A 15,160-nucleotide genomic window follows, 5' to 3' on the forward strand; every position below is an offset into this window, starting at 1 on the left:
CCTGCTGTACCTGCAGAAAGGCTAGTTTTCTGTGACTCATGAACAAGGACACCCAGATCCCTCTGCACCGGAGCTCCCCCAAGTCTCTCCCCAGTTAGATAATAAGTCGCCTTCCCATTTTACCGACCATGGCCTCACACTTATCCACATTAAACTCCATCTGTCACATCCTAACCTATCCATATCCATTTGTAAGGTTCTTATTTCCTCATTCCAACTTACTGTCCCGCCTATTTTTGTGTCATCTGCAAACTTGGCTATCAAGCCTTCTATCCCTGTATCCAAGTCGTTAATATATATTGTAAATATTGGGGCCCAAGGACCGAACCCTGAGGCAGCCCATTTTGCCAGCCAGAAAAAAACCCCATAAGCCCGACTCTCTGTCTTGTGGGGGTTACAAGCAGTGATTGAAGGAGCTCAGATTCACTGGGTGGGAGTCTCTGACTTCCCCGCGGCGTTTTTCCCGCGACGTGAGGCAGCTGCCATCGGCAGGTGGCAGGATCTTCTGGTCTCACCGCTGCCAATGGGACTCCCCTCACCCTGCCAGGAATCCCATGACAGGGGTGCGCCAACAGCAGGCCTGGAAAATCCCGCCGGCATGAACAACCAGAAAGTCCCAGTCAGTGTTTCTTTCTCCTTCCATTCTTGCTTCCCAGAAAAAAAGACAGAAGGGAATGCTATTGTGTTGCAGGTCTATCACAATGAATACATTGACTGGCTCAGTGACGACACACCCGTACCTGACTGGATGTGGGTTCAAGTCCAGCCAAAGACTTAAACATTCCAGGGAGTTGGTGATGTAGTGGCAATGGGCTAATATTCCAGCAGCCCTCATCATTCATCCTAATCATTGGGGCTGGGGCATATGCATTTGGAACTTGCTGATGGAGGTGGGGGATTTGGCCTGAGTGGGATTATTGTCAGAGCAGACTCAGTGGGCCGAATGGCCTCCTTCTGCACCATAGGGATTCTATGGTTTTTCTATGAGGCCTAAGATTGGAGTGTAGGTCAAACCATGGCCACCAAGATCAGGGTAAGTATATTAGAAGATGAGATATTCCTTCCCAGGTCTTCCAGTGCTCCCCTCCTGAAACTGCACTTTCCCTTCAGGGTCTGTCTCTGTCCCCATCCCATCCCCCAACCCAAGTCTTCCCACCAAAGAGAGATTTCCTCTCCATTAATTTTCTTCTCTCTCATAAATTAGCCGACCTCTAACCCCAGCAGAAAGCTCTGCTGGGTAACATGGATGTAAAAGACCCCCAATGTCACCTTTTCTGAAGGAGAGCAGGGAGTTCGCACAGGGTCCAGGATTCTCCGATCTCGTTCGCCCCGTGCCGCTGTCAATGGGAATGGAGAATTAAGCTCTCAGCCCAAACTCCATTCGCTGCAGCGGGACCGGAGAATCCCGCCGCGGGCGAGGTCGGAGAATCCCGGGCAGTGTGTTGGCCAACGGTCATTCCCCCAGCATGCACCGCTGTGAGGAAGATTAGCTGGCCACTGGCCGCTGTTTGTGGGACCTTGCTACAAGCAAATTGGCTGCTTTTCAGCAAAGTAATTCACTGGCTGCATGAAACACTCTGAGACATTCTGAGGATGTGAACGGTGCTACATTAATGCAAGTTCTTCAACACGACCATCTCAATCTGTGCCTGGGAGGCCAAATCGCAGAGTTAGATTCAGCTTGGCTGGTGTGTGATTGGGAAGAATAATTTAAATGGGGGAGTAACAGTATGATGTAACTGACGCTTAAAGAAGCAGAAACCAATCGGAAAGAGGGTTAACACAGCCTTGAAGGAAAGAAGGCAGAATAAATTGTGGCTAGTGGTTCAAAGCCGGCAACAGATTGGTGCGTGTGTTATAGAGCGAAGATTTCCTTCAATATAATTATGATTTAAAAATTTCCATCTTTCTTCCTCAGGTGAATGGGGAGGATTTATCTGCTCTGTCCCACAATGAGATTGTTGACGTCCTTCGCAGGGTACAAGGTGTCGTCACGTTGACCGTCAGCAGAAAGCTGCTTGAGGAGATGGAACACAATCAACTTGAAGTGAAATCGGTGCCCACAAAACAATTATTGCCCGCTGGTAAGAGAAGGAAGTTCCTCGGGATTTTGCAAAGCCTGTGAGCTGGCTCAGAGAATGGCAGAACAACTGTTGTAGCGAGTAAATACGAAGCTAAAATAATACTATAATAATATTAATACTATAATGGGGGGGTGGCACAGTGGTTAGCACTGCTGCCTCACAGCACCAGGGACCTGGGTTCAATACTGGCCTTGGGTCACTGTCTGTGTGGAGTTTGCACGTTCTCCCCGTGTCTGCATGGGTTTCCTCCGGGTGCTCCGGTTTCCTCCCACAGTCCAAAGATGTGCGAGTTAGGTGGATTGGCCGTGCTAAATTGACCCTTAGTGTCAGGGGGACTATCTAGGGTAAGTGCATGTTGTTATGGTGATAGGGCCTGGGTGGGTCTGTAGTTGGTGCAGACCCGATGGGCCGAATGGCTTCCTTCTGCACTGTAGGGATTCTATGAATATTTAATATTTACCATGAGTTGTTGTTTTAAAGTACCCCTTCAATGTTTCTATTTTTTAAAATCAATATTTTTACAAACGGAATTGCGTTTGTTCCAGTCGTGGCTTCTGATTGGCCCGCAGCCTAGTCCAATATTATGAATAGTATTTCGCAGAATTGTTACCTTGCAGAATCATATAGAATCCCCACAGTGCAGAAGGAGGCCATTCGGCCCATCGAGCCTGCACTGACAACGATCCCACCCAGGCCCTATCCCCGTAACCCTACATATTTACCCTACTAATCCCCCTGACACTAAGGGACAATTTAGCATGGTCAGTCTATCTAACTTACACACCTTTGGACACTAAGGCCGGAATTTTACTGGCACGCCTGCCCAAGGCTTGTAAACTCGTGCCCGAGGCCAAAGGAGAACGCCGTTCTGTGAGTCTCGCCCGCCCCGAAATCGGGTAATGCTGGTAAAATCAGAGCCAAAGAGCCAATCCCCCTAACCTGCACATTTTAGGACACTAAGGGGAAATTTAGCACGGCCAATCCCCCTAAACTGCACATTTTAGGACACTAAGGGGAAATTTAGCACGGCCAATCCCCCTAAACTGCACATTTTAGGACACTAAGGGACAATTTAGCATGGCCAATCCACCAAACTTGCGCATCTTTGGACTGTGGGAGGAAACCGGAGCACCCGGAGGAAACCCATGCAGACACGGGGAGAACGTGCAGACTCCGCACAGACAGTGACCCGAGGCCGGAATTGAATCCTGGTCCCTGGTGCTGTGAGGCAGCAGTGCTAACCCACTGTGCCACAGCCCACAGCTTAAGATGTGTCATCGTCGGATGTAGCACCAAATCATTTTTGGAGAGAAGGAGACCTGAAGTAAAGCTCATTAGGGATCGGAATCCGACTGACTCAAAAAATCACCCAGTGCGAGGGAGGAGCTGATTGAGTGTTGCCCATTTTTCAAATTTACATTGAGATTCTTACAGCACAGCTGCTGTTTGCCAACGTGCAACAACTTTGTATTCTGACAGGCTTCACGCAAGCCTCCTGCCCTTTCCATATGCAGAATATAACTGATGTGGGAAAGCAAGTACTGCTCTTGGCAAACAGTCGCAAGTCTCTGTCCAAAGGGGGTGGAATGAGTCAGCAACACCTCATGCTGCCACCTAGTGGCGTGAGGATGGACTCGCTGCCTCTGTGGCTGCCTTTGTATATTTCGATGTCTCTCTCGTTCTCTGTTTGTCTGACTTTGTGTGTTCGCCCATGCAAGGACCATGACGTTCAGCCTTGGAGAGAGAGCTCCTTTTATTCCGGTCGCCATTGTGCTGTCAGATAAAGGGCCCTCACTAAGGCTTCAAATTCTGGCCTATATCCCACGCAAAAAGCAAACTGACAAAGACACCTCCAAGGGCATTGGGACTGGGGGGTTGGGTCTGAAATGTACGCAACAACCTCAATCCAATATTGAAATAAAACCTGCACTCTCTTCAGGCAGGAGGGAGAGCCACCTAAAAGAAAAGATGCTGAAATGTTGACAGTGATATGATAGACAATGTTCGACTGGTTGTTAAGGCACCTGTTTTCTCTTAAAATAAGTCGAAGGGTATTTAATTTTAACTCCACTGTACCCCCCCAATTCTGTAATCAGACACTCTTCCCCCCACCCCGGGTCTCTCAGTCCATACTGACACACTTTAAACATCTCCCATTCCCCCTAAACATAGGCCGAAGATTTTCAAAGTTTATTTATTAGTGTCACAGGTAGGCTGCAGTGAAGCTACTGTGAAAATCCCCTAGTCGCCACACTCCAGCGCCTGTTCGGGGACACTGAGGGAGAATTTAGCACGGCCAATGCGCCTAACCAGCACGTCTTTCAGACTGTGGGAGGAAACAGGAGCAAATGGCCTACTCCTCCTTCTAGTTTCTATGAATGTTTCACCCGGAGGAAACCCACATAGACACGGGGAGAATGTGCAGACGCTGCACAGACAGTGACCCAAGCCGGGAATCGAACCCGGGTCCCTGGCGCTGAGAGGCAGCAGTGCTGACCATTGTGCCACCGTGCCGCCCCGTGGTCTAAGCACTCTGTATTTTGTCACCATGATTGCTGAAGTGTTTTCAACAGAAGGGAAATCCTCTTCCAGCAGTAACATTCCTTCAGATGTCAGTATCCCTCAGGGCTATACAAATGACAAAGAACCCATGAGCGTCACAGTGGCACAGTGATTAGCACCGCTGCATCACAGCACCAGGGACCCAGGTTCGATTCCCGGCTTGGGTCACTGTCTGTGTGGAGTCTGCACATTCTCCCCGTGTCTGCATGGGTTTCCTCTGGGTGCTCTGGTTTCCTTCCACAATCCAAAGATGTGCAGGTTAGGTGCATTGGCTGTGCTAAATTGTCCCTTAGTGTCAGGGGAACTCACAGGGTAAATATGTGGAGTTGCGGGGGTAGAGCTTGGGTGGGATTGTGGTCGGTGCAGGCTCGATGGGCCGAACGGCCTCCTTCTGCACTGTAGGGATTCTATGAGACAAAGGAAAGGTGATCTGAAGCAGGAACAGAAAATGCTGGAAAATCTCAGCAGGTCTGACAGCATCTGTGGAGAGAGAATAGAGCCAACGCTTCGAGTCTGGATGACCCTTCATCAGAGCTAACGCAAGACTGGACCCCATAACCTTGTGATTCAGAGATAAGAATGTAATCAAATCAGCCAAGTCTTTACCAGTTGTGATCACTAATTTCATAGATTTGTGATTTTCATTTTTATTTAGTATGGAAGTGTTTATGCTCTCTTTGGGAATCTATCTTCTGCTCTGTAATCTTGTATATTTGTATCGAAAGTTGATGATGTTAATGTAGATTTATTATTTCCTCGCCAGACATACAATTCCCACAGTACAATCCACACGAGTTTGCTCTCGAACACTCAAGCGGGGCCCCGGGAGACTCCTGTGAGGTAAGAGTGATTCTGCCAACACAGGTGACCTCTGCCCCCTGACCCCGCCAGAGCTTCCAGGGTCAGGCCAGTAAAGTTAAAGTAAATACTGGCAGGAGCCAGTCGGGGGCTAAGGATTTGACTCCAAATTTCTTTTCATTATTATTTGTTCACGGGATGTAGGTGTCGCTGGCCGGGCCAGTAATTACTGCCCATCCATGAGGGCATTTGAGAGTCACCCACATTGCTGTGGGTCTGGCGTCACATTTTTAAAAAATTCATTTATGGGACATGGGCGTCGCTGGCTGGGCCAGCATTTATTGCCCATCCCTAGTTGCCCTTGGAGGGCAGTTGAGAGTCAACCACATTGCTGTGGCTCTGGAGTCACATGTAGGCCAGACTGGGTAAGGACAACAGATTTCCTTCCCTAAAAGGACATTAGTGAACCAGATGGGTTTTTACAACAATTGACAAAGGTTTCATGGTCATCATTAGACTTTTATTCCCAGATATTTATTGAATTCAAATTTCATCATCTACCATTGTGGGATTTGAACCTGGGTCCCAGAGCAGTGCCATGGATTACCACTGCCTCTTTGTTGTTTGCTCCAGGCATTTACTCCACACATGGGCTCGGTGTAATTTCTGCCGTGTATTGAGAATAAAGACCCGCCAATCTAGAATAAGTGGGCAGCAGGGTGGCACAGTAGTGCACACTGCTGCCTCACAGTGCCAGGGACCTGGATTCAATTCCGGCCTCGGGTCACTGTCTGTGTGGAGTTTGAAAATTCTCCCCGTGCCTGCGTGGGTTTCCTCCGGGTGCTCCGGTTTCCTCCCATAGTCCAAAGATGTGCAGGTTAGGTGGATTGGCCATGCTAAATTGCTCCTTAGTGTCCAAAGATGTGCAGGTTAGGTGGATTGACCATGCTATATGTGTGGGGTTATGAGGATAGGGCCTGGGTGGGATTGATGTTCGTGCAGGCTCGATGGGCTGAATGAGATGATAATCCTATTTCCCTGAAACCTTTTTAATAACTCCTGTTTCTAGTTTACACATTTTCAGCTAAAAAGATGAAACAAAGCATTCATAATCATGCACAATTTGCATTTGCAATGTAATATATTACATAATAAATAATAATGATTCCAGATGTTTCTGATCATAGCAACTCTTCCAATAAAACAGAAAGTTATCCTCAGCTTGCTTCTAGTTCCATTTGCTGATTATTTTAAATCCTACGGTTAATGACATTCACGTAGGCAGCCCGGTAGCACAGTGGTTAGCACTGTTACCTGGTTAGCACTGCCCAAGTCCCAGGGACCCGGGTTCAATTCCAGCCTCGGGTCACTGTTTGTGTGGAGTCTGCACATTCTCCCCTGTGTCTGCATGGGTATTCTCCGGGTGCTCCGGTTTCCTCCCACAGTCTGAAAGACGTGCTGGTTAGGCCATGCTAAATTCTCCCTCAGTGTACCTGAACAGGCGCCGGAGTGTGGCGACTAGGGGATTTTCACAGTAACTTCATTGCAGTGTTAATGCGAAGCTACTCGTGACTAATAAATAATTACAAATTGAATAATAAAAACAGTGGCTGGGATTCTCCGACCTCGCCCACGGCGAGGATTCTCCAGTCCCGCTGCAGTGAATGGAGATTTGGCTGAGTGCCAAATTCTCGATTCCCGCTGGCAGTGGTGAAGCCTTACGACGTGACGGATTTCTTCTCTGTTTCCCACCTAGTGAGAATTCCCCCTTAAATCGACAACCTATCCTCTCCCACTGATATTTCAAATTTCAAAAGCTTTCTGGAGAACATTCTCAACTGGGATAAATAGAGTCATAGAAGTTTACAGCATGGAAACAGGCCCTTTGGCCCAACTTGTCCATGCCGCCCCTTTTTTTTAACCACTAAGCTAGTCCCAATTGCCCGTGTTTGGCCCATATCCTTCTATACCCACCTTACCCATGTAACTGTCTAAATGCTTTTTAAAAGACAAAATTGTACCCACCTCTACTGCTACCTCTGGCAGTTTGTTCCAGACACTCACCACCCTCTGTGTGGAAAAAATTGCCCCTCTGGACCCTTTTGTATCTCTCCCCTCTCACCTTAAACCTATGCCCTCTAGTTTTAGACTCCCCTACCTTAGGGAAAAGATGTTGACTATCTAGCTGATCTATGCCCCTCATTATTTTATAGACCTCTAAGATCACCCCTAAGTCCAGGGAAAAAAGTCCCAGTCTATCCAGCCTCTCCTTATAACTCAAACTATCAAGTCCCGGTAGCACCCTAGTAAATCTTTTCTGCACTCTTTCTAGTTTAATAATATCCTTTCTATAATAGGGTGACCAGAATTGTACACAGTATTCCAAGTGTGGCCTTACCAATGTCTTGTACAACTTCAACAAGACATTCCAACTCCTGTATTCAATGTTCTGACCGATCAAACCAAGCCGGATGCCTTCTTCACCACTCTATCCGCCACTCTATAAATGTTTTGGTATTTCTCAGAATGCCAGTGACTCTGTAGTTTTGGAGAAAGTTTTACAGGCAGGTTCAATCGAGGCATTCAAAAGGGAATTGTGCTGTTATCTGAATAGGACGAATGGGCAGGCTTAGGAGAAGAAGGCAGGGGAAATGGCATGAAGCTCATTCGGAGAGCCGGTGAAGACACAATGGGCTGAATGGCCTCCTCCTGCCCTGTAACCATTCTGTGACTCACCTTTGCTCCCCGCCCGCTGCTTTGCAGAGTCCAGGGAATACCGCCGTTCGTCTGATGTGTTCTACTGGAGAGCAGAATGGGAAGCCCCACTTCAATGTCGCAGGAAGCCTGGAGCACAGCTCCGACTGGTAACTAAATACTGGTGATTTATTCTGTAATCTTAACTCCGATGTTTGACAATATCACTGTGGCCCTCTGATTGCTCCTTGGTGTAATGCTTCGAGGAGTGTGGGATTAACCCTCCGGACCTGGCAGGTTAGGTGGTCTGTGCTGCATTAGCTGAGTTGTAGCAGCACAGAGATTGTGCCTCGACTGGGAATGTGAACCGTCAGCTAGAGTTCCAGCGACTAATTGCTATTTTTACAGAAAATGCCAGTGCCCAGATCACAGGGGAAGGACCAGACTGGGTTCAGTTCTGACACCTCACACAATCGAACTGTGTGACTGCAGACTCAGGGCTGGAACCGTGTTCAAACACTGGCTTTCTGATCAAGGTGCCAGACTTGGTAGATGCACTTATATAAGATGTTATGATTTATAGAATCCATTTTCTCTTATCAATCAATGCGTTCAGAAGAGGGGAGGAAATTCAAAGAGGGTGGCACAGTGGTTAGCACTGCTGCCTCACAGCACCAGGGACCCGGGTTCAATTCCAGGCTTGGGTCACTGTCTGTGTGGAGTTCGCACATTCTCCCCGTGTCTGCATGGGTTTCCTCCAGGTGCTCCGGTTTCCTCCCACGGTCTGGAAGACGTGCTGGTTAGGTGTATTGGCCATGCTAAATTCTCCCCCAGTGTACCCGAACAGGTGCCGGAATGTGGCGACTAGGGGATTTTCACAGTAACTTTCACTACAGTGTTAACGTGAGCCAACTTGTGACACTAATAAATAAACTTTAATGATGGCACAGTGGCGCAGTGGTTAGCACCGCTGCCTCACGGCGCCAGGGACCCGGATTCAATTCCAGCCTCGGGGTCACTGTCTGTGCGGAGTTTGAACATTCTCCTCGTGTCTGCGTGGGTTTCCTCCGGGTGCTCCGGTTTCCTCCCACAGTCCAAAAGATGTGCAGATTAGGTGGAATTGGCCATGCTAAATTGTCCCTTAGTTTCCCGGGATGCATAGGTTAGAGGGATTAGCGAGGTAAATATGTGAGGTTACAAGGATGGCACTGTAGGGATTCTATGATTATACAGTGTACTGTTATACAGGAGATATTATTCAGTGTACTGTTATACAATGTACTGTTATACAGTGTACTGTTACATGGTATACTATTATTCATTGTACTGTTATATGGTATACTATTATTCAGTGTACTGCTACACAGTGTACTGTTACACAGTGTACTGTTATACAGGAGATATTATACAGTGTACTGTTATATGGTATACTATTTTACAGTGTACTGTTATATGGTGTACTGTTATACAGTGTACTATTATTCAGTGTCCTGTTATACAGTGTACTGTTATACAGGAGATATTCTACAGTGTACAGTTATATGGCATACTATTATTCAGTGTACTGTTATACAGTGTACTGTTATATAGGAGATATTATACAGTGTACTGTTATATGGTATACTATTATTCAGTGTACTGTTATAAAGTGTACTGTTATACAGTGTACTGTTATATGGTATACTATTTTACAGTGTACTGTTATATGGTGTACTGTTGTACAGTGTACTATTATTCAGTGTACTGTTATACAGTGTACTGTTATACAGGAGATATTCTACAGTGTACTGTTATATGGTATACTGTTATTCAGTGTACTGTATAAAATGTACTGTTATACAGTGTACTGGTGTACAGGAGATATTATACAGTGTTCTGTTATCCAATACACGTTGTACAGTATTGAAGGTTGCTGTTTATAAATGTCAGGAGTTTTACATCGTGTGACATAGAAGGGAGTAAATTTCCATGGATATTCTCTCAATCTTTGGAACATTCAGAGAAATTCTCCTTCCTGTTTTTCCCCTGAATGTCTGGAGCAAAGTTAGTGCAGGACCGACCTGGGCAGATATTCACTCCAGTTGTGTTGTAAATATTTCCAGCTCCCGGGAATGAAATCGGGAGAATTTCCCCACTGAACGATCTGAGAGTGGACCTGTACCCACTGGAAACTCCCATTGGATTTTTCCGAAACTCATTCCCGGAATGGTGAGATTGGAATGTACTCACCACCCCGAGGAGTTGATGGTGATGGACAAAGAGCAGTTAACCATGTTGGTGTGGGGGTAGCCTCACATACAGCCCAACCAGGGTGAGGGACACAAGAATAGGAGTGGACCATTCAGCCCATCGAACATGTTCCGCCATTCAACATGATCGTGGCTAATCTTGGGCTTCAACTCCCATTTTCCTGTCCACTCCCCATAATTTCCTGAGAGACCAAAAATCTCTCTATCCCAATCTTAAAGATATTTCACAACACCAGGTTAAAGTCCAACAGGTTTATTTGGAATCACGAACTCTCGGAGCGCTGCTTCTTCATCAGATGAAGGATGAAAGAGCAGAGCTCCGAAAGCTCGTGATTCCAAATAAACCCTGTTGGGCTTTAACCTGTGAGACTTCTTACTGTGCCCAACCCCTGTCCAACACCGGCATCTCCACATTAAAGATATTCAACAATGCAGCATCCAGAACCATTGGGTGGTGAATTCCAAAGACTCTCAACCCATTGAGTGAAGACATTTCCTCTCATCTCAGTCCTAAAGGATCGGCCCCCTTATCCCGGGACCGTGCCCCCGTGTTCTACAATCCCTAACAAGCGGAGCCAATCTCTCAGCATCTACCCTAAAGGACACCACCTTTCACTCTCTAAAGGACTTGGATGAACCAGTAATTGGGAGAATGGGGGGTGGGGGAGGGAGGAGGGGGGAGCGGGAGGAGTGTTACACTAACACGATGGTTTCTGTATCATCTTTTCTTTTACTGAAACCAACTTTCTCTTTTTATGGAAAAATGTGGGCTGTGTTATTCTGTTACTTTTTTTAAAAAATAATTATTATGTAAGGGCACTAGCTCAATATAGTAAGAATATTTTATGGGTGGCACGATGGTTAGCACTGCTGCCTCACAGCGCCAGGGACCCGGGTTCAATTCCCGGCTTGGGTCACTGTCTTTGTGGAGTTTGCACATTCTCCCTGTGTCTGCATGGGTTTCCTCCGGGTGCTCCAGTTTCCTCCCACAAACCAAAGATATGTAGTTTAGGGGACTGGCCATGCTAAATTGCCCCTTAGTGCCCAAAGATGTGCAGGTTAGGTGGATTAGCCATGCTAAATTGCCCCTTAGAGCCCAAAGATGTGCAGGTTAGGTGGATTAAGCATGGTAAATTGCCCCTTAGTGCCCAAAGATGTGTAGGTTAGGGGGATTGGCCATGCTAAATTGCCCCTTAGTGCCCAAAGATGTGCAGGTTAGGTGGATTAGCCATGATACATCGTCCCTTAGTGTCCAGAGATGTGTAAAATGGGTGGATTAGCAGGGTCAATGCGTGGGTTATGGGATTAGGGCAAAGGGGAGAGCTTGGATGGGAATGTCTTTGAGAGAGTTGGGGGAGACCTGATGGGCTGAATGGCCTCTTTCTGTTCTGCGGGGATGGTTATGGTTCTTAGTTGTATTCTGACAAGGGGAAACTTTAATCGATTTGAAAAGACATGCAAGGTGAGTAAGTTATGAACTTTGTGTGCACGAAATAGGGGGAAGTCAGCCATTCAATTTGCTTTTGTGTTAAAGCTCAGTGAACTGCAAGCAGAGTCACTCAGGAGGGAAGCGTGAAGGTGAAGAGGAAGAGTATAGTTCCGATGGCTGGAGCAGTGAAGAGGAGCAACCTCGTTCCTCATGCAGAGTACCTGCTCCCCCTACAGGTAAGCTTCAGGATAACAGGCCTTCCCGACCAGACACTGTTGTTACAGGAAAGATTGTATAACCCTGACCAAAACAGACAAGCTGTGACTCCTTTAGAAAAGAAAGTGGGTTCTGTGCCAGAAAATTATAAAGTTGCACTCAGTAAAACATTGCTACAAGGAATTGTTATAGAAACATTGAAACTAGAAGCAGGAGGAGGCCATTCGGCCCTTCGAGCCTGCTCCGCCATTCATTATGATCATGGCTGATCATTGAATTCAATATCCTGATCCCCCCTTCCCCCCATATCCCTCGATCCCTTTAGCCCCAAGAGCTATATCTAATTTCTTCTTGAAATCAGACAACGTTTTGGCCTCAGCTACATTCTGTGGTAGTGAATTCCACACATTCACCACCCTCTGGGTGAAGAAATTTCTCCTCACCTCAGTTCTAAAAGATTTACCTCTTATCCTCAAATGACCTCAAATCACCTCTGATGACCCCTAGTTCTGGACTCCCCCACCATTGGGAACATTCTTTCTGAATCTACCCTGTCTAACCCTGTTAGAATTTTATACATTTCTATGAGATCCCCTCTCACTCTTCTAAACTCCAGTGAATATAATCCTAACCGACTTAGTCTCTCCTCATATGACAGACCTGCCATCCCAGGGATCAGACTGGTAAACCCTCGCTGCACTCCCTCTATAGCAAGGCCATCCTTCCTCAGATAAAGACACCAAAACTGCACACAATACTCCAGGTGTGGTCTCATTTCCCATTGCCACAGAGAGGATAAAGTAGCGGAAATCCCATAATGACAGCTCTCCAATCCCTTTGTCCCCGCCTGGGGCTTCCAGACTATTCCAAATGCTATAGCTTGCCCTTCCTCTGAAAGCTGGATTGGACATGCTAAATTGCCCCTTAGAATTCCAAGACGTGTAGATTAGGGGGATGAGTGGGGTAAATGTTTGGGGTTATGGGGAGAGGGTGGGGGTGGTCGCCTGGTTAAGATATTCTGTCAGTAGATTTGATGGGCCGAATGGCCTCCTTCTGCACTGTTGGATTTCAAAGATTCTATGAAATAATTGCGGTCCCGGCTTTGTAACGTTCCTCACTCTATGTTTAAGGTGAGGACAATTTTCTGCTTTGCTACCACTGGCCTTGCAGTTTGAACCCCCCGTAGATAGTCAGGAAAAGTCTGACAGGGCAGAGCAAGCAAGGGGAAGTGGGCCGTAAATGTAAGCGACAGCGAGGCCCAGTGCATCTACGGGTGTTGGAGCCTTTGAGTCCTAAGTGGAGAAAAGGCAGATGGCCCCAACCCATCATCAAGGCCTGCAGTTACAGGCTTCTTCTGTGTCGTTGACTCAGACTCCATTGCCCTGCACAAAGCCTCACCGGGATGTGAGTCTGTCCCAGAGGTTTTGACTGCATGGGTTTGCGGTCTGGGCCTACTCAGGCAGATGTGCTTTGGGCTGTTCTACCTCCAAACCAGGAAGGCGGAGGAGGGATCTCAGAGCCCGTCTAGAAAAGATAATCAGATGTTTGTAAGAAGCGTAACATCTGCTTCTTGGGAGCCATTCCCCTGAGATAAACAGACACTACTTCTGACTAAATTGCCCCTTAGTGTCAGGGGATTAGCAGGGTAATACATGGGATTACGGGGATAGGGCCTGGGTGGGATTGTTGTCGGTGCAGACTCGATGGGCTGAATGGCCTCTTTCTGCACTTTAGGGATTCTATGATTAAAGTGGAAGGGGTGGAGGGGGGGAGCAGAAATATTTGAATGGCCAGGTAAGACATGTGGGAGGGAATTTTCCGTCCTGCCTGCTATGCGAAATCCTGATCTCAGGCAGGATTTTCCGGTTTTGGGGCCAGCGCAGCCAGAAAAGCCCGTCCGTGATTGTGAATTGAAAGCCTGTTGATTGAGACAGGAAGGGTAAAACTGATGCACCACAATCCACAACACCTGGAGTATTGTGCACAGTTTTGGTCCCCTTATTTGTGGAAAGATGCAGTGGCATTGGAGGCAGTTCAGAGGAGGTTCACTAGATTGATTCCAGGGATGAGGGGTTTGTCGTATGAAGAGAGATTGAACAGTTTAGGCCGTCACTCTCTGGAATTGAGAAGAATGAGGGGAGATCAAATTGAGATTAAAAGGTATGGATAAAGTAGACGCGGAGCGGATGCTTCCTTTTGTGGGGCATTCTAGGACAAGAGGTCATAGTCTTAGGATCAGGGGTAACAAATTTAAAACAGAGTTGAGGAGAAACTACTTCTCCCAAAGGGTTGTGAATCTGTGGAATTCGCTGCCCCAAAGTGCGGTGGATGCTGGGACAGTGAGTAAGTTTAAGGAGGAGTTAGACAGATTTTTAATGGGTTGAAGGGTTATGGGGAGAGGCAGGAAAATGGGGATGAGGAGCATATCAGCCCTGATTGAATGGAGGGGCAGACTTGATGGGCCGAATGGCCTAATTCTGCTCCTATATCTTATGAACTGATATAAAATTCTATTCCTAAGGTCTTTATGATGTGATCTTGCTCCCAGACTTCACCAAGCTCTTGTGTGTTTTTCTCTGCCTCTGTTAGGCAAGCCCATGGTATCGGAGTTTGAGTTGATCAGCTGGCCCGTGGTGAAGAACAGGGTGAGCAGTAAGTACTCCGGAGAGAACCTGGAGTCTCTCGTTGCAAACCTTCAGCAGCAAGTGGAGCAGCAGCAGCCTCTTAAGGAGTTTATGGTATGTTAGAGTAAGCTCCACGTGGATAGTCTGTTACCCTCCCCGCAAGTACTTGCACCCCAGATGTTTCGAGAATATCACGGGGGTTTGTGTTTCCTGCTCCATCACTTTGTTAGGGCTGGGAAGGTAACCAGAGTTAAGCCAAGTTCAGGAGAACAGCTTCGCTCTATGGTGACGTGGAAAGCAGTGCATTTGCGGGGAGGTGATGGCCTAGTGGTATTATCGCCAGACTATTAATCTAGAAACTCACCTAATGTTCTGGGGACTCGGGTTCGAATCCTGGCGCGGCAGTTGGTGGAATTTGAATTCAATAAAAAATATCTGGAATTAAGAATCTACTGATGACCATGAAACCATTGTCGACTGTCGGAAAAAACCCATCTGGTTCAC

At 47.1% G+C, this 15,160-nt stretch overlaps 1 protein-coding gene across 1 annotated transcript in view; it reads left to right on the forward strand.

Annotated features, from left to right (window-relative positions):
* ptpn20 (protein tyrosine phosphatase non-receptor type 20) overlaps nt 1-15,160 on the forward strand; it is a 322,568-nt gene that overhangs the window by 290,782 nt on the left and 16,626 nt on the right. Inside the window, exons 38-42 of the mRNA XM_078199281.1 lie at nt 1,919-2,084; nt 5,410-5,486; nt 8,208-8,308; nt 11,922-12,052; nt 14,622-14,770. Of these exons, the coding sequence (XP_078055407.1) occupies nt 1,919-2,084; nt 5,410-5,486; nt 8,208-8,308; nt 11,922-12,052; nt 14,622-14,770 (624 nt within the window). The remainder of the gene's footprint in view (nt 1-1,918; nt 2,085-5,409; nt 5,487-8,207; nt 8,309-11,921; nt 12,053-14,621; nt 14,771-15,160) is intronic.

The sequence above is a fragment of the Mustelus asterias genome, chromosome 28 (assembly GCF_964213995.1).
Source record: "Mustelus asterias chromosome 28, sMusAst1.hap1.1, whole genome shotgun sequence".
Classification (NCBI taxonomy): Eukaryota; Metazoa; Chordata; class Chondrichthyes; order Carcharhiniformes; family Triakidae; genus Mustelus; species Mustelus asterias.